At 42.8% G+C, this 20913-nt stretch overlaps 1 protein-coding gene across 2 annotated transcripts in view; it reads right to left on the bottom strand.

Moving 5' to 3' along the window:
- gatad2b (GATA zinc finger domain containing 2B) overlaps nt 1-20913 on the bottom strand; it is a 47155-nt gene that overhangs the window by 14497 nt on the left and 11745 nt on the right. Inside the window, exons 1-2 of one of the 2 annotated variants that reach the window (XM_042435635.1) lie at nt 5402-5478; nt 3052-3435 (exon numbers count right to left, since the gene is read on the bottom strand). In XM_042435635.1, coding sequence (XP_042291569.1) covers nt 3052-3434 — 383 coding nt within the window. In that variant the 5' untranslated portion in view covers nt 3435; nt 5402-5478. Of the gene's footprint in view, nt 1-3051; nt 3436-5401; nt 5479-20913 lie in introns of those variants that run through there. The other variant, XM_042435634.1, reaches the window with a different exon arrangement.

Here is a 20913-nt window from a genome sequence, read left to right on the forward strand (position 1 = left end):
GACAGTAAATATAGAGCACCATACAGTGAACAGGGAGCGGTGTCAGACAGAGCTGCTTGGCCTTTGGATTCTGGCTCAATGAGCACTGTCAATTGTTGGACCTTATTGTATATACACACACACACATACACATACACACGTCTATCTATCTTGTATCTCCACAGATGGACGCCAATGAAGTTGTAGTGATAACTCAAGATAATCAAAGCAAACAGGAAGCAGCTGAGGAGAGCACCAAAGCAAAGGCTCTAAATACCTACAAGAGACTACAAGACTACCAAAAATGCAGAACTTAATGCAAACTGAATCTATAACAAAACAAAATTGGAAAAAGTGAATAATCTCTGAAACCACTGTAGATGATACACAACCTTAAAACTACTTAAGCCCAGCCCTACAACTCTCTATCTCCACAATTACTTTACAGTTACAACTCTAATTAGTTGATATTTTTTAGTGGCAAACAAATATTAGAAATATACAATTCAGATGAGGTTTTCAGTAACAGTAACAAGGCACAAAAGTAGGGATGAACCATTAATTGTTATTTCACAGAGTGCAATTATCAAACGACAACAGCTGTGACTTGGACTACAGCCTGTGGTCTCTCCAGGTGAGAGGTTCAGCTTGTGCTCCTTACTGGCTGAAAAGATAACGGCTGCTGGCAAACTGAATGATTTCTAGATAATTAATGTCTGTGAGTTTGCCAAACTATCAAATGAAAGTGTCAGATGGAGTCTGGTTAGTTAATAAGCTCTTTGCATGTGGGGTGACTGTTCCGTTTACATTCAGCCAAAAGATGCTTTTGACAAGAAAGAGGAAACACATCTGTATCATTATGGTATCTGAAAGGACATGACTGCGGTTTTGCGTCTGTTCAACAAACTACCTCACTGCACTGCACTAATAGCTACTAGCAGCTAAGTGAACTTTTCTCTGACTGTGCTTAAAAAGAGGAAGATCAGATTATTGTTATGCTTAGTAGTATGTAGTGATATTTCATCTTCTTGTAATATGTGTCAGAAAACTAGCAAATACATATTTTCAACAGTATAAAAAGGCAGTAGGTTACAACTTCTTCTGATCACTGAGTCTGGACATATTCCCACAGCTACCTGCATTTAAATGTTCCCAGGTAAAATATGTCCCATAATGCAGATGCAAACCTCTGTTAACTGCATACTGACCAGTATGATGTGTATATTAGTGAGTTTGATTACTTTGTAGTAGTGTGGTGCTGTTGGTGATGTAATCCAGGTAAACAACACAGTGAATGTGTGTGTGCTCCAGCCCAGCACCTTTCACACTGGAGGCTGTACATTTATCACAGAACCAGCAGACACACACAGGCAGGGTAGGAAATTACTTTTCTTTTTTTTTTTTACAAGGGCCTTGACAATGATTCTTATTAAAAAAGTGAAGGGAACAGCCAAACATATAATGCAAGAATATTTCATGCGTAAAAATACTCACACTGAGTTATAATCCCAGTTACAGATTAGAACTGCGTGAGTGGTTTTACTTATTTAATGCATATTTTATTTTTATGTATCAACATCACAGTTCAACATCAGCAACATTGCTGATTGTCCTTATGGCAGTATACTGCTGATGAAGCTGTTCCACTATCATATCATATCATATCAGAGGCTCTTTGACAGCTTTGGTAGCTGCGTGCATGACGCCAGGATCCATATTTGCGAAAATCAGCAGCAGGAAAAACTTAACTAGCAGAGAATTGTTCCTCATATTCATGTTAATTTACAGGAGCTTTTGACACCAGCAGGGTTCTGGAGGCCCAGATAGCTGTAGTTGTAATAAATGTCAAAATGATGTTGAAATAAATGTTGAAAATGCATAATTCACCATCTCCTCTGCTGCTGCTGCTGCTGCTGCTCACACTCACTGCTGCAGGTAGTGCTGGTAGAGAGGAGGGGCAGGCTGCTGTCAGCCTACAGTCTTCTACTCATTTTCACATATTTAGCTTATTAGATTGGATTGTTACAAACAATGAACGTCCGTTCTGAGTTCAGATCAGTTCGCTATTAACATAAGGAGCTCTGTATGTCTGTAAACCACAGCGGCTGTGGATGAGAGGGGAGTCAGAGTAGAGTGTGGAAGTCAAACACATCGAAGTTTATGTTCTGCCTGTTCAACAGTTGTTTGAGAAATTGCTCGTACGGTCTCCCTTACTGCTGGATTTTGTTGCATTTATGGCAGCGAGCGGTCGTAGTTGCCTCTAGTAAAGTATCACCTCAAGTCCGTTTCATTCTGTCCTCTGTGGCCTCTTTGCTTCGCTGTCCGCTGTGTGTGAGTGTGTGTGAAGCTCAGCCCCGCCCTCGTGCAAACAGGAGAGAGAGAGAGAGAGAGAGAGACGGAGAAGCGAACCTCCCGTTCTCTCCCCGCCAGCTACAGTCCACTGCTCCGAGCGGAGGGAGTGCGTGTGTTTTGCGTTGGTCGTGATTATGTACAAAGTGACATTTCAGCAGTGGCTTCGTCATTTAGCGGTGGCGCTGCACTGCTGGTGGAATCAGATAGTGGAAACACTGCGCTTTGCAAAACCTATGAAGTCTTTGTTCAACTGTCTATTTTACGAGGGCATTTAAAAGCCCCCGTCATCCAGATTTCATATTTTTTAGGGGCATTTTGCCTCAAGCCTTCTGTTAACTTCCAACCCTGCACACAGGTGAAGTGAATTTCAAAGTAAGAGACCAAACAGTCACAATGCTGCTTGTAGCATAGCTATAAATACAGTGTTGTATGACACACTAGAGCAGGGAGGAAGTATATATATATATATATATATATATATATATATATATATATATATATCATACATTAATTTCATATACATTCATCAACAACAGTAGTGTCTACAAAGTTTTGGTGTGTACATTTTGTCAACCCTGTTTCAACTCTCATCCCCAATCTAATCCATGATGTAACAGCAGAAAGGTTTGAACCTCTCAACACAACTAGTCCTGCTGACATTCTGACACCACAGTCACCTCACTCTGCTTCTGATGAGTAAATACCAGTAAATCATCTCACCATCTTCTCCCAGCGCTCATATCCACCGGCTCATCCAGCATGTTCTCCTTCCCATTCTTACTGGGTCCAACATGACCACCATGGCCGCCCAGCCTCAGACTCCCATTTAGCTTCTCCTCATAAGCGGCGGCACCCATTAGGCTCTGGTGGTGGAGGGAGCTAGCTCCGGGGCCCTTCCCATCTCCCAGGGGCCCCGCGACCTCCAGGGCTGCAAGATCAGCTAGATCCTTGCGTTTTAGCAGTGCCAGCATCTTGAGGCGCTCCATGGCCTCGTGGCCCTCCATTTTGAGACGCTTGGCCAGCGCCTCCTCTCTCTCACTGGGCGACTCCAGGCCTCGCTTCAGCAGGTTCAGCCTCAGCGCCTCCTCAGACATCCGCTCCATCCTGCAGGAAACAAGGAGACAACGGCTGTTAGCGGAGCCACACATAAAGGATGTGAAACTGGATTTAGAACACTGGATTGATTTACACCAGCACAATGCACCTTTTTATTAATCATGAAAAGCACCTGTATTTGTCTTGAGGCCTTTCATTAGTAGTGTCTAGGGTCAGGTATGAACCATCAATCATTTTCTAGCAGCGACTGCGTTGAATGTGAATGAAAACTCAAGAAGCCTCAACAAACAGCAAAACATGCAGGCCAGCATGCCAACATTCAACAAAATGTATGCTAACGTTAAAGTAACATAGTCACAGGCTGTGGATGTATCAACTGACAAACGTATCAATTAAAATGATAATGAATTAATAAATTAAACGGTTTAAATCCTGACAGAAACTTCACCAGTGAGACTAAACAGAGGTTGAACCGTAGAAGCTGTTTAAGGTCTTCCATTGGTTGATTCTGCTGCCAATCAAACGTGTCTACAGTCCTATTGGCTAGTTTTACTGCCTCTGTCCCTTTACTCCCCTCTGTGCCTTTGTCCCGTTCAGCAGGCCCGAGCCCAGAATCCCCGCCCCACTGTGATGTGATGGTGTTTATATCACTCAGCCCCCCGCTGTACTCAAGACACAGAGCTGAGCGGTTCACTTGTTTATTCAAAGCTTATTAATATTAAACGTGTCACGTGTCCAAATTGCACCAAATTCAACACTGCATGTTCTTTGGTCCCCAGCAATACACTTGCCAAGTGTGAAGTTGATCGCATGAACGGTGCTCAAGATATGCAAAGGACATACATACACACATACATACATACACACATACATACACATACATACATACACACATACATACACACACACACATACATACACACACACATACACATACATACATACATACACACATACATACACACACACACATACATACATACACACATATATACATACACACACACACACACACACATACATACATACATACACACACACACACACACACATACATACATACATACACACATACACATACATACATACATACATACATACATACATACACACACACACACACACACACACACACACACACACACATACATACATACATACATACATACATACAGAGATTCCTTGCTTTATACAGAGAGAAGTGCATGGTAGAGAGGAGACAGGAAGTGAAGCATACAGAGGGGGGATGAAAAACCCTTCGACCCCCAGGATGGAACACTAAATTATAAATATCTAGTCATAGTCTATAGTTTTCTTGTCATTCCTATGTGTAGAATGCAGATTCAAACCGATGCTGAATTGATGTATGTAAGTATATGTAGTGTTGTGTGTATCAAAGTCTGATATATCTTATTTCTATGAGCCATTGAGCTCCATTGTTGTTCAAAAACTTACCTAATAAAACCTAAAAACACAGAAAACCTAAAAACACATCAGTGTGTGGATTCATCCACCACTGAAAATAGTCCCCAACAAATGCACTGTTTCCTCCTGTTTGAGTAACATTTGCTAAAACCTACAGTGACCAGCTGTTTGAAGAAATGACTGAAAAACAGAAAAACTTTTAAAAACGTCTTCTGTTGGAACCGATGGGATCTTGTTGGCTTTCCTGCTAACAGGCAAAAACAAGAACAAAAACGTTCAATGATGCAGAGCAGCGATGTTCTATATCCAGCATCACCAGTCCAGTTAAGCATCCTAACCAGTACAACCTCAATGACCTGAGAATCAGTGCAGTGACATGCCAGGATGCAACTCATATAAATAAATAATCAGACAATATGAGCAGCTGATGGTAAGCTCATTCAGATGGAAGTGGGTTAAACAGAGCAGGCTAAGAATAGCCTGGATCTCTCTACTTGACGGTGACGAATACATTTGAGAAATGTTTGATGCCTCGTGTGTGTGTGTGTGTGTGTGTGTGTGTGTGTGTGTGTTACCATGTGATTCATACCAGCGAGGAAGACTTTTGTAAGGATGACAGCAAGCCGAGTCTTATGAGCGAATTAGCTTAGTCATGTGACTGGCTTCAGCATGGAGGCAGACAGAGCGGTGAACCAATCAAGACACTGCAGCAGAGCATGAGCTGGACGAGGAAATGACAAAGCAGAAAGACTCACTGTACGCTTCCTGCACGCCTAGCTTCAAACCCCCCTCACTGATTTGTCATCACACATTCTTCATCTGACTGGACGACCTGTGTTGGTCAGGATTTACATGTACATGTTGTAGACCTGTGAGGAAAGCTGCAAACGTCTGCCTGCAACTGGACTCAGTGTTTCTTTACTCCATTGCTTGATGGTCATTGTTCACCTAGTAGCACTTTTTTTGTGCAAAATTACATTTTTCTGCTTTTCCAAAAATGATCAGTGTTACAAAAACTGACAGAATGCAACCCAAACAACAACCCTGCAAAAACATGACCTTTAGAATTTCATACTTTAAATTTTTAAATAGTTGTTGGGACTTTGTCAGAGTTCTGACAACATAAACCTTTCCTACTGCTGACGTGAACATGAACGCAGCATAGATAAAAGACACAAACAACAAGAGACATAATGCGTTACAGTCACATAAGAGCACAGAGACTGGAGACATCAGACATTAGCAGACAACAGTAATGCTAACAATGCTAGCCGTGCATATGCTACAGGACGCATGTTCAGCAGGTAAGCCACTGCTGCAGAGTCAGCAATGTTTCAGAACACAGTGACTGCAGCGGTGAACACCAGGAAACACTCCAGCTACTGCAGCTGGATGTAAACACTCAGCATCTCTGTCTGCTGTTTCCAAAAACCTCCACAGAAAGAAAAGAGACTATTCTTCTTCTACATAGATGTCAGAGTTGATGTGTTGTAAGCAAATGGAAGTTGAAAACAATTATTTTCTCCATTTTCTTGATTAATTGATTAATTGTTTGGGCTATAAAATATCAGAAAATGGTGAAAAATGTTGATCACTGTTACCCACAGCCCAAGATGATCATCGATGGTCTAGTTTAGTCCCGACTAAAGAAACCAGAAGATATTCACATTTAAGAAGCTGGAATCAGAGAATTTTGACATTTTTTCTTAAAAAATGACTTCAAACAATTAATTGATAATAAAAAATAGTTGGCGATTCATTTAATAGCTGACAACTAATTGATGAAGTGATTAATGGTTGCAGCTGTAAAGTTGATGTATCAGTTTTCTTGTTGGATGAAACTGCGTGAAACTCAAAAGCAAAGACTCAGAAGCATGGCCTCCCAGCAACAAGCTGTTGTGTTATTTGAATCAAACTGTAGAAAAAGAAGCACCCTGGTAGCCAAATTGTTACTGCGCATGCCACGTAACCACAACATCCCTGTTCCGACTCCAGCCAGCCAGGGACATTTTTTTTTTGCCCGTCATACCCATCATCTCTCTCCCCTCGTTTCCTGTCGGCCTCTTCACTGCCCGCTGACCAATTAAGGCAAAAATACCTAAAACGTTAATCTAAAAAAAAAAAAAGGTAGGTAGTCACAGCTGAAATCTCATTAACCCCTGAGAAGCTTCGACAATTACAACATATACGACATCCGAAAACTATTCTGACGTCCAGGAGCAGCCAAGTTTCCATCTAAATGTAGCTTTAACCAATGTTTTGGTCTGCTGCTATTTTTTGTCTCCTCAGTTAGAAGCTTGAGTGATATTTAAGTCACATGCTTCATGCACGTCATGATTTATTCACAAGCTCTGCTTCCATGCCACTTGGTCACATTTTGCTTGTATTAATATACCAGCCAGCATAAAAAAAACTTCTTCAATTTTTCAGGATTTTTCTTTTTCCAAATCTGAGGTGTTTCCACTCAGGTTGTTTTTTTTTTAATGCAAATAAATACACATGGATGGAAACACATGTAGTGACATTCTCATCTTTTTTTTGGATGACTTACACTCCACCACCCACAATATACAGTTTTTCATGTTTTCAGTGCTTTTCGTGTGTGTGTGTGTGTGTGCAGGCTCCTCCTCCACCATGACAGACGGGACATCATGCATGTGGACGACAACATGCAAATGGATGCTTTCGTTCTCGGCGCCGTAGCAACCGCATCATCAACACCTGGACCCCGCACCGAATTTTGGCAAAAATGTCATGTACGCCGGAGCACCAGTGACTGCAATTCAAACAGAGATTTAATTGGCCCTGTTATCACTTAATCACCTTCCTATTAGGAGATTATTCCTGCTGGTGTCGTTGTATCGTTTCCCCTCATCTATTGTATCATGGTGCTCTGGCTGCCACCGCTCTAATCTGTTCATTCTGTCCTCCTCTAACATCTCTGTTATCCTCCTCGCATCTACAGCAGCCTCTTTAACACAGGGAGGAGTCCTAATGATCACACAATACAGCCTTCCACCCGTCACTTCTTCTTCTTCTCTAATTAATTTGTGACGCAGCGATGGAGCCAAGTCGTCGCCTCCATTTGCTGAGAGAAAAACACAAGCAACCTCTCCGCCGAGCCTCCACCTTTAATGAGCCGGAGAGCGCCGCTGAGAATGGCACTGATGAGCCAATCGGGGACGGCCTTGTTCTGCACGTCAGTAGCGCTGGCACCACCCCCCCACCACCACCACCACCCCCCACCCCCCCGCCCCTCCTCGACCCCCTCCTCTCGGCCACCGCCACCGCCGACTGCCTTTACATAATATAATGACTGTTTCAGTCAGCTGCTACAGCCACACACTCTTTCTCCCTCTTTCTCAATCCCACCCCCTCCTCCCATAATCCCTCCCACCACCACCACCACCACCACCACCACCCGCCCAACCCACCCCACCCCTCTTGGCTTTGGGCGCTCTGCCAGGCCCATGCAATAAAGGAAAAGAAAAGAAAAAAAGGCGAGCGAGAGGTAGAAAGCGACCAGGGTGGAGGAGGTTGACGGAGGGCAAACGTTGCTCCACCTCAACAAAAAAATCACACTTTTCATGATGCACGACACCGAGACAAAGTTGGACAGGTAAGACGTCTTTACTGAAAAGCTGGTGACACTAGAGAGAGAGCGCCAAAGAAGAAGAAGAAGAAGAAGAAGAAGAAGACCTCCATCATAAAAACGGCAGAGAAACGATGTCCAGACATCCACATACAGCACAGCATTCCAACACAAGGCAGCATTTTGTAACCCCCCCCCCTCTCCTGCTCCAGCTGTACAGTACCACAAAGAAACCCCTCCCTGCTCCTCTACCCTCCCCCAATTCCTCAAACCCTTCGTCTTTTTCCCCCCCCCCCCCCCCTCCTCTTTCACTGTAAAAATAAACACATGCTTACTTTCAGGGGCCCCTTAAATGTAGCCAGAGCTCAGGGCTTCATTTGTTCATATTACACCGGCCAATCAGGAGTGGATATGGAGTCTGTGTAGGCATGTGTACACGGCCATGTGTGACAGTGTATGTGTGTGTGTGTGTGTGTGTGTGTATGGGGGGTAATAAAGGAGATACACTCTTCATCGTGCGCTATCCGTCTTCAAGTCTTTGTGTGTATGCTTGTGTGTGTGTGTGTGTGTGCGTGCAGGGGTAGAAAGGAGGCAGAGATGGCAGCTCTCTCCTGACATAATGCCAACTCTTAATTCCCTCTTCCCATCCCCCAACACACACACACACACACACACACACACACACACACACACACACACACACCATGTTCTTTATGCACAGAGCTGCCTGTCGATCAGATGGCTGCTGCTAAAATGTCCTCCTCAGAATCAAAACAGCGGTCTTCCTCGCACGCTCCCGCTGTAAACACGCTCCTGTCCCGGTCTGTCCCCGGTCTGTCCCGGGTTGCTCAACACCAGGTTAACTCTGTTTGCCAAGCAGGCCCGGTGCCAGCTGACTGAGTGTAATGGTAATAAGGCCATTTGCAACTGCACTGTGGAATCTGCTGCTCATTTCACGCATGATCTGCATCATGACAATTCATTTGGCTGATGCAACTCCACTCCTCCCAGTCCGCCTTCTGTCTCTCTCCAGCACCACCACCACCTCCACCTCCACCTCCTCCTCCTCCTCCTCCTGGACTCTTGCTTGTTACACACGATTGAGGAAGCGTTCTGTGTTTCATTTTTCAGCTGTTTGATTCATCGGTGGATGTCAGGCTTATCGCTGAGGTGCAGGAGCCAGATGTGTCAGCCCTGACTTCCCATCTCTACCCCAAGACAAAAAGGAAAAAAAAAAAAAAAAAGGAGTGCAGCTTCTGATTCGGTGCTGCTAATCACCAAGCACCTCCATTTGTGTCATTAATCCTACTGTCAAAATGGTGGTGTTGGGTGCAAAATGGCGGACGTGGCACAAAACTGGCAGAACCCTGAATCCAAATCAATATCATGTGGGATACACAGAGTGTGAGATGAACCTGCATCCCAATCACACACTCTGCTGAGCTCTGACTGTACTGGGAGGACGGCTGACGATGGAACTTCAATACTTTGTATGAAAAACTAGGACCAAGCTTTGAGGAACAAAAGCTGGAATAAAACATCTGCTCAGATTTGTTCTCCTCTTTACTTCAGTGATCAGCTAGTTTTCAAATTAAAGTCTAGGGATGGAAATCCAGAACTGGTTCCTGTTGAGAACCGGTTCTGAATTGTCCAATCCATCGGAATCGTATGCCTTCCAGCTTATCAATTCCTCTTACTGATGTCCAGTCATGTGATGCTGATGGAACGAAAAAAGGCAGAACTCCACTCCAGACTGTCTACAGCGCACACACACGCTAGAGTTATCTTCAGCTAGCTTCAAAAAAAAGGCAGCAGTTGCAAGCATTTTTTGATTTAACAAATAAATAATGACCTTTGCCAAACAAAGGTGAAGTATACTGTGAACTTCCTACGGCGTGGAGACCAGCTGACCAACACACACTGCAGCATTCAACAACTTCAACCAACTCTGAGATGAGAAAAAGAAAAGAAAAGAATAGAATAGAATAGAAAATAAGAAGAAAACAAGTCGCTGCAAAAACCCTGCAGCCGCTCAGCGTCCTGGACAACGATGGCTTCCTCCCGGAGCTAACGCTGCAGCAGAGAGGCTGCTCTCCACTGCTGGACACATGATGGTAATAACATACAGACAGCTTTCAAATTCATTCATTCATTAATACTATTAACTTTTGGTTGTGGACTATTATATATATATTCATCAGCATGCAAGTTGATGGATTAACGGTAGAGGTAATAAAACAGTTGCATTGATGATGAAACCCTGTGTAAGCCTACTTTTTTTCCACACAGAAAATTGATCAGGAATTAATAAGGGAATCAATAAAGAATTGGAGTGATAGATAGAATCAGTAATAGTATTGGTATCAATACAATCTTAACAATTCCCATCTCTTTTAAAGTCCATCTCAACTCAAAAATGTGTTCTTTTGTTTGTTGTTCCTACAGTCGGATGTTTGAGCTTCTCTGTGCAGAGTTTGTTTTCACATTCATCTGCTGGAATAGCTGCTGATTTTAATGGGCGGGTCTACGAGCAGGACTCGTGACATCACAAATAGTTTGGAACCAATCGTGGTCCAATATTCAACTTACACAAGTGTGATGTGGAAACTTGAAACCTCCGGTGCACAAACACTGAGAATGACTTTACAGTGAAGTAGGAGACATCTTGTATTCATAGATTCTAGATTTATCAACACACATTATTGTTCCAACCAGAGTATGTATGTATGTATTGGTCATGTCTGGAGGGGATCTTGAAATAATTTTCCAATTTTACACTGGATTTTATTTTTAATTTTCCATGGAAAGCACTTTGTAACTATGGTAACAAAAGTGCTCTACAAATTAAGTTTATTATGATACTGTAATTATAAATGCTGCATTCAGACAACATTTACAGAGGTACTCTGGTGATTTAGTGTTTTCATAAAGTTGGGGGAATTGGTTTAAATGTGCAGCAGAGGCCCAGATATCCTGACTTCTGCTCCCTAGTAGGGATGTCAGTTTCAGTTCATTTGGCTTTTGATAGACCGACACCCTGGTAACTAAGTGCTTATTTTTTTTTTTTTAAGAAAGCTAAGTTAGCTTTCATTTGTGAGAACTGTCCAGCAGTTGGTGGTCAGAGCTAGCTTGTCTGCCCTGGTTAGCTTGACTTTTAGCTCATCCATCTTCACCTCAAAGTGTTTTCAATGTGTTTAGTCCCAGTAGCTATCGATGGCATGATGTACTCAGGCCTGACGTACTGAACTAGCCCTCTACCACACTGATTGGTACAGATAGACTGTAGGATTAGCATGCTAGGCTAACAGTTTGTCAGCTGTGTGACTTTATATCCACAACGTGAAGTCTGTCAGAGCACAAGCACTGTTAACACACCTGTCACCTGTCCAGCACGGTGCTGTTAAACCACAAACACTGCAGCTACACCTATTTTTATACAGTCTATGTGCGACACATAGCTATGCTAACAATGCTAGCCATGCTAACTAGCTGCTAGTCGCTGTGTGTGTCAATGGTTAACTGATTAACAGTTAACCATTGACATCCCTATTCCCTTGTATGAGTCAAACTCTAAAAACACTGGTTCCTACATGCAACCAACAGGATATTTCCTTAGACCCTCTCTGCTTGGTGAAGTCCAACTCTTATTTGTGACACAAGCTGTTAAATGGTTAGATCCAAGTTATTTTCTCAGACTTGACACACAAATGATACAACGGTTAACCCAGACAGAGGTGCACTAATCATAACAATTAAACTGAGCATCATGGAGACTGGTGAAGTGGCCCTCTAATATTAGAGTGTTGGAGCGTTATCAGTGCTGATAACTGGTGTCATCCTTGTGTCTGCACTGAAACTCTGGTATCTCATCAGCACTGGTATTATAGCTGCAACTAACTATTTTATTCATTATCAATTCATCTGCTGATTATTGATAGTTTCACTTTCAAAGTATCAGGAAACAGTGGAATATTTCCATCACAACCACAGAATGCAATTAGACATCTTCAAAAACAAAAGGTCTAAAAGTCAAATATGTTCAATTTACTGTCACAGACTAATTGATTATGAAAAACCTTAGAGATTACATTTCTGTCGAACGACTAATAGATTCATCAACTAATCCTTTCAGCTCCGACTGGTATTGGAACATGTGAAACCATACCCAGCTCCAGTTATCAGCATGTTCACACTAGAAAAAATGACAAAATAAAATATATTTAAATTCCTGCAAGCAGACTAAAATCTATCAGCCTCAGTGTGAGGTGTTAATGAACACTATTATCCCACAATGCAACACACAACAGAGAGGAGGGTAGATGAACATTAGTGGTGTGACGACACCAGGTACAAAAAAATAAAGTTACTAATGAGGTTTACATGGTTTTTAATTCTATTTAAAATGTGAAATATGATTAAAAACCTTAGTAAAGGGTGCAGTATGCTCATGTCTCACATACTAACTGCTCATTAGTGGTATCAAACCTCAGAACATTACTGAACATCACAGTACTGACAATCACTGAATTACACTTCTTTTCTTTGATCAGATATCTAAACCAGCAAACCTTTTATTTTGGCAAAATCCTTCACCAAAAAGTTTAAAACAAAATAAAAGAGTTAAATCATGTTCATATTTCCCAAAGTGGGGCTGAAAAAACAGCAGTGTTTGGTATCTACATGGCAAGATTAAGCTGCTGCTGGGCCCCTGTTAAACAAGTCATGCTGGGGCTTTAGGAGCCGCCTGGAGGCCCTGGTGCCCTGGGGCCCGGGACAGTTGCCCCCTTTGCCTGGTTAGTAATACCCAAACGTATCATATTAGCACCGATAAACATTTTCAAATACCAATCAATCAATTATTATTCACATTACAGTACTGTGTGGAACTGTGATACAACATACAAATACATGTTCAAAAGTAAAAGAAGAGAATATATCTGCATAAATGATTAGGAGGCTGTCCCTTCCTGCTTCTAACACACATCTACCTCGTCTCTCTGCTCTGTTTTACATCATCAATGACAATGAGACTGTTCCACACACAACAAGAGCTTGAAAGTTTGAATGTAAGATGGGCACAAAATGGCTGCCGTGGCACAATCTTAGCCAGATCCCCTGAGACACTCACTGCCTGCAGTCCACATTAACAGTCAGTAACATATAGAGCAGCGTGAGGGCGGCCATCAGTGCTTCTTACTGCTGCCGTATACTGTAGGTCACGTTAGCTGTGACGGTGCTGAGCTGTAGGGCTGTGTACAGTCAGGCTTTGTGCTGGGGGTCGCACAGGGTGAACAGCAGGGAAGCTTTGAACTAAGACTACATCTAACCTACGCTGCCTCGTTTCAGAAAACGCTCTTTTCATGTGAAAAGAACTTGCTTGTGTTTCCAGGTTGTTTCAGTAGAAACCTTCTGCCACACAGAGAAACACCCCGACAATAGAAAAAAAAAACTGTTCAAACTGCACCACAGCCAACATCTGGTGAGGAGTACAACAGACAGCCTGGCTGACCACATCACTAGTTGTTTTTTTTTTAAAATTGCGATGTGGTCTGACAAAATCTACATAAACACAGGTTAATGATAACAGCTGTGTACTGACATTTAAAATGAGTGATCACAGAGAAAGTGAAAAGATGACAGACCTCTGAACTGCACTGCAGCCACACACTCTTCACTATGTCATCATTTTACAAAAAGCTCTGTTTGTCCCATACACACTCATACACACTGAAACACCAAGCAGGTCTGTTGAGGTGAACACACTCTGGAGAGACCTTCTCCAGAACACTGTGTGGACGGACAGAAAAAGAAAAAGATGCATTTACAAATGTTAACAAACGGCTAAGTGTGGGTATTCTCTCAGTCTCGTCACTATTGTGGATGGAATGTGGTTCACGAGAGTCTTGTGGACACAAACTAAGTCTAATGTTACCACTAGAAACAGCCAGGGCCTGCGTGGTGAATGCACACCAAAAGATTAGTGCAGGTCATGGCAGTGACATATACTGAAGATGACTGCACACTAAGCTACACTAATTGAACTTTTGACCACACTTTAACACAGACCAAACATCGGTTATGAAATGAAACCATTGGAGCGTAGTGTTTGGTCATCTTCTCTTTAGTATCTAATGTTAAACCTGCACTGTTTAGTCCAGTTGAATGGGCCTCTGGTTGCTTTTTCCCCCTTGGTGTGATTTGTGTAGACAGATCTGAACACAGCAATCAGAGAGAACCACAACCATACCAAGACCTTTAGAGGATGTGGTCGTGGTCCCAAATGAATTCTGGTATTTGTTTGTGATGGCAATGTGATCGGGCCTCCATCTGACCCAACTATGAGGGGTACCCTGCAAGGTTGATACCTTTGTATGCTGTGATGCAGATGAGTGAAATCAGTTGCTAGCGGCTAGCTGGAAAGTGAATCAAGGTGCGACCTGGACTAAAACAACTGAAGAAGAAAATACACATTTGGGTAGAGACTTGATAATCAAGTGATGTCTGGGAACAACTCCTTGATCAACAACATGCCAACTATGTGTCTTTCCTGCCTTTGACCCCTGCTGATTTGACCTATTTGATCCTGTCTGAATGCAGCAGCGCCTCCTGATTTGCCCCCCCCCCCCCCTTACTATCCTGCCTTGATCCTATATGCAAATGCCCTACCTCCCTACCCTTTGGTTACCAATTGTTTGATCTTACGGTATAAAGTGTTTCCATCCCTTGTGCTCTGGGTCAGTCTACTGTATCAGACCAGCTGCGTCAGTAAGCTCACCACATATCCGGAATGCTATTAAACCACTTCCACCACAGCAAACTTTGAACAAGGACTTGAGTGGTTTTCTTCAACACAACAAAGTATTAGTATTAAGTAATAGTATCTCAATGTATTTTTGATATTTGGCAGGTAGGACTGGATAGGATCTTCTTCCTTCACCATCACTGTGTGCAGTCTAGTCTACAGTTCAATAACACAGTACCACAAGCTCTCACAAGCTGAAAATATTTTCCACACTTCTTCCATCATTTACTTTTAGTTATTAATATGCATTCCAAAGACCAATAATAGCGCCTCACTGCTAGAATGACTAAAAAAATTCAAACCAGTGCAGCTGGTGGAGCGATGCAAGTGAGAGGTGATACAGACAGAGCAGCTGGTCCAGCAGACAGCAGGTACAGGATGCAGACGACAGGATGCATTCTACCAACTACCACTGGTCCAAAGACTGTAATGAAAGTAACGACTGGATTTTAATCACATTGATTGTTAATTACAGTCCAGTCATCCACTCAGACTGTGCTTGTTCAAAATAATGTACTCCATTAAAACAAACTCATCAGCCTCAGCATCGTGAGTCAGTGGTTTTGATGAGCATGTGGCTCCTCATGTATGATCCCTTCACCCCAGTCAGACATGCCACCAACAGCATGGGAGTGCTACTGTGTGTGTGCTCTGGTACAGTTTTTATAAAGAGAGACTGCATATGAATAGAAACAGTTTGTGTGTCCATGTTTGTAACATACATCATATCTGTATATGAATGGATAGAGGAGGATATAAGAACCATTCTGAGTCTTAAAACATCAGAGAATGTAAAGGCAGAGTAAAACGAAAAAATATCACATTAATGGATATTGTCCCTTCAAATTGTTGTCTTTTTCTCATTATATTATATATATATATGTATATGTATATGGGATAAACATGCTGAGTTACTGCCACCAGGGTTCCTCAGTCATGCTGCATTAGCTACTAGCAGCTCCTGTTTGCACTGCAACCATGTACGTACAGATAATAATCAATAGGTTTTCAAAGCAAAAAATGCTGTAAAGTGAATTCCGTCAGCTGGGTTCGGAGGGTTAAAGAGCAGACGCAGAATGTACTGGCACCATCACCGCAGATGTTTGACCGGAGCACGTGGACAGTTACACCTGTGTTCCTGTTTGATTGACGCTGCTGCATCTCTGAGACTCGGAGCAGCAGAAATAAAGGGCTGAAGGGCCTGTGTTCTGTGTGATAGAGGCTGCTGCTGTGTGTGTGTGTGTGTGTGGAAATTTCTTGTTGCTCATCATACCAACAGTCGAGGAAACAACCAGAGGCAGCTACCATCTGGCTTCTTTAGCCAGTGCTAAGGAAGATGGAAAGATGTCTGGGAACAACAAACCCCTCCCTGTGCCAACAGGAGGCAGTGGCTCAGCTAGCTGGTCCAGCTGACACACTGGAACAGCATCTCAACAATACACACACACACACACTACAGTGGCAGCCTGGCTGTAAAGGATGTTGATGACACGGCTGCTGGGAATATGACCAACATTTACATATGGCTAGTTTTTGACACTAATAAGGCCAATCAGAATGGAGCCCATAGCAACAGAGTTGTAATTGGTTGTGTGGAGCGGCTCAGGAGTTGATGGTTGTGGGATGCAGCTTCAGAGCCAATGGGAGTTAAGAGAAGGATGCTGGCAGTGTTTTGTTGTTGGTCGGAGCGATCTGGGTGTTGGCGGCGTAAAGAAGTCACATCCAGCAGGACCGCAGCGTGATAATTACACACACCTTCACCTGCTGTCTGTGCGTACCCAGCATGTAGGGCAACACACACACACACACACACACACACCTTCCACCTACCGCTCAGACACAACGCTGCTCTTTATTAAACTAGACAACAGCTCATTGTGGGCGTTGCTATGACAACCAGTCGTCTATTTTTAAGCCGTGCCACTAATCAATTCCTGTTCTGCTGTCGCCTGAGGGGTGGGGGTGTACATGTGCGTGTGAGGGTGGAGGGTGTTGATGGGAGGGGAGGGGAGGGGAGGGGCGGGGGGGGGCAAGGGTAGGGGGCAAAGGGGAGGAGGAAAGGGGAGGAGGAGGAGGAGGAGGAAGAGGAGGAGGGGTGAGCGTGAAGTTGAAGACAAAGAGCAGAGCAGAGGAAGTGAAAAGAAAGAAACGGAGTGTTGGGGATTCATCTCATACCAACACACAGCAGAGGTCTCATCACATCACACCACCAACACAGCTCCAGCTGCTTATCTGATACTAAATACCAAACACTTCCATCTTTACTGCCTCTCCTCACTCTCCTCTTTCTGTCATTATTTCATTATCTTGGACTGTTGGGCAGATCAATAAGCAGTTCAAAGACGTCTCTGTGAAGCCGTTTATTATATTTTGTAGATGAAAAATGATGCATTGATTAAACGCAGAGCTGTAACTAACAATTATTTTCATTATTGATTAATCTGTTGATTAATGAGGACTAAAGACAGCAGAATATTCATATTGAAGAGGCTGGAATCAGAAGACTTTGACATGTTTTCTTAAAAATAAAAAGAGATGATCAAAACAGATCGCTTAATCGATTAATTTTCTGTCGGTCAACTAATTGATTAACCGACTTAATCATTAGCTGCAGCCCTACAACAAACCAATTAACCTGCATCTGCATCAAGGGGGGGGATGGTTGGATTCTGACAGCCGCTTCCATCTGAGATAACATGAGCTGTAAATAATGAAGAGCAGTCGTGTGGTGTAGTTTAAGTCTCTGTACTGACCAGACATCATATGTGAGAGAAATGAAACAACACTGTGGTTGTGGGTTTTTTGTAGACCGTCTCAACAGATAATAACTCTCTGATCTCGTCACATTGATTCAGTTGGAATCTCCCTGTAAAACTTACCATATCAATATTTTTACCTTAATAGTTGTTGCGCTCCCCTGTCGCTCTATGTAGAGCGAGGAATCTCTGTCTGGATGTATGACTGTTTGTCCATCATCTGATCTACTTCACACTTGGCAGGTGTACTGCTGGGGATCTGAGAGGTGCAGTGCTGAGTGTAAATTGTTGAATTAAGCTCTACTGTTAAACTGTGTGCTGTGAATGAAACTCGGCATGTACGTTCACAAATATATAAAAATACCCCATAAGCAGCGTCGCTCGTGTTTCTTCTTCTGCATGCGGATTCGACGAGCAGAGACACACACGGCGCCACTCTGCCATTGCAACCCACGTTGTGGTCAGAGATGGGATTACATCCGTTAGTGATAAGAACAACCGTAGGAACGTTGTATGTGTGTTCGAGACATAGTGCAGGATGTCTCACTACACTACAGTTCACTAAAGTTCATCACATCAACTTCAACTCAGCTCAAAATTGTAGCTTCCAGATAATCTGTGTGTGTGAGGCGTTTAGGGAACATGAGTAAATTATAGTGTCTACTGAGTGAGGCATTTAGGGAGCATTGGTGAATTGTAGTGTCTACCAATAGTCTGCATGAGAGGCGTTTTAGGGGACAGGCACGTTTTGGGGCCACTGCACTAGTTTTGTGAAAAATAAGGTTTAGATGTCAGTAGGTAAAAACCTGTTATTTTAATGTTATTGTTATTCACATATTTAATATTTAATCATGGTAGCTACAAGCTGTCGACATGAATTATTCTTCCACTACAAACTGTTTCAGTCTTCTGTCCAACAACATGTGATTACAGATGTAAAGTCAATCTTTGAGGTTAACAGATGTTAGTTTGCTGTTGACAGATATGACAGAAAACAAGAAGTTGTCACCATGTTGAACTAATAATGGAATCACCTCTCTGGCAGTCAACTCAATATCTTTGGCTTGTGGTCAAAACAAGACATTTGAGCCGTCGGGCTTTAGGAAACACTGATCAACATTTTTCACCATTTTCTGACATCAATCAAGAAAATAATCAACAGATTTATCAATAATGAAAATAATGCTTCATTGCAGCTTTGATAATACAAACAGATTATTGATCATTTGATAAAAGTGACTTTGGAAACAGAAGTCACATGTCATGGACACAGTTTGCTCAGTGAAAACTGTGCAAACTCCATCCACTGTTGAAGATACAGATGTAGTTGAAAGTTCTGGGAAAAAAGCTAGTAAGTGAACCTTGAGGTTAGATTATTTTGTCAAAATAAATCACATTTAGGATCAGTGCAACAAAACTCATTACAAAAACTCTACACATGTAAAACAAAAGCTTTCAATTAGAAGAACTTGTAGTGAATAAGGTGATATGATGTTATAATCACGTCTCCATGGTCAATAAGCAATAACACTGAACTATGAAGCTTCTTCTGTTTCATCTAAACATACATCACCTGCTGCTCTCTAAAGCTGCTTGTATCACAAATGAAGTCTTTGCTTCTATGAAACACCAGTAACAGAACCAGTACTCACTAAACGTGTAAATGGTGTTATTTTTGTTCCCACAGGTACTATTTTCTGGGAAATATTACTAATTATTCCTCATTGTCAGTCAGCAGAGGTGTGGGTCTCTTGTTGCTGTGGCGCTCCTGCAGCAATTAGTCTCATGTTCCTTTAAAAAAAAAAAAAAAAAAAAAAAAAGCACAGACGCAATTTTCTTCTCTCTCTTTTTTTTTTTTTTTGGAAATGTATTTATTTTTGCCCAGGGAACAGAGCGCAGTCAAAACGCATTGAGCCAGTCTGAGCCGGTTTGTAACCTCAGGGTATGGAATTATCTCTTAATATGTAGCCGTTAGTGGTCAGGACGTCACACAGTAAGACAGTCAGAGAGAGAGAGAGAGAGAGAGACAGAGAGAGAGAGAGAGGGAGAGAGAGAGAGAGAGAGAGAGAGAGAGAGGAGAGAGAGGAGAGAGAGAGAGAGAGAGAGAGAGTGGGAGGTGAGGAGGAGAGGAGGAGGCGCAGCCCCGGTGTTTTCAGAGCAGAAAGAGGAAAATCTCTTCCTTTAAGAGCTGGCACTTTGACAAGAAAAGACTGAGTGCAGAACTTCAGACCACAGGGTGGGGCATACACTGTTTCACCAGCCAAATGAGAGAAAAGGAAGAAAAAAAAAAAAAAGCAGCGGGAACATGAGACATTTAGTCAGCGCGAGGCAGACAGAGGTAGCACAGACATCTTAAAATGGGGCTGATTGTGGCAGCCAGGAGGAGTATCAATATCCAGCAGAGACAGAAATATGCCAAAGACAATCGAGTACAATAAGAGGATCAAACACACGCACGCACACACACGCGTACACACACACACACACACACACAGTTCACACACAACAGTCATCAGCAGAGAGATATTAGCTACACTAATCCCTGACAGTCAACACTACTGAATTACACAAAGCCAGAGCAGGGCTCAAACTCACCGTCAAGCTGCATTCTGGGTAGCTGAGCAGGGCTTTCCACTAGGATATGGAGTAGCCAACCAGTGGGGAAAAGCAGCCAGAGAGGGGGGGGGGGGGGGGGGGGGGGGGGGGGGGGGGGGTCCAGAGGGGTTCTTGTATAATTGTAACATTTCAAACCACACCTATTCCTGGCTGATCAGACCTTTTATAATTAAGAATCATTAGATCTTATTTATTATTGATTTATTACTGAAATCTTCACTGTAAGCTTTATGAAGACATCAACTCAACTTCTGGTCATCTTCACTGTCATCCTGTTTGAGTCTACATTTTCCTCATATGACTCCGGTCTGTTACTTTGACAACACTGCCTGTTT

The sequence above is a fragment of the Thunnus maccoyii genome, chromosome 15, assembly GCF_910596095.1.
Source record: "Thunnus maccoyii chromosome 15, fThuMac1.1, whole genome shotgun sequence".
In the NCBI taxonomy this organism is placed as follows: Eukaryota; Metazoa; Chordata; class Actinopteri; order Scombriformes; family Scombridae; genus Thunnus; species Thunnus maccoyii.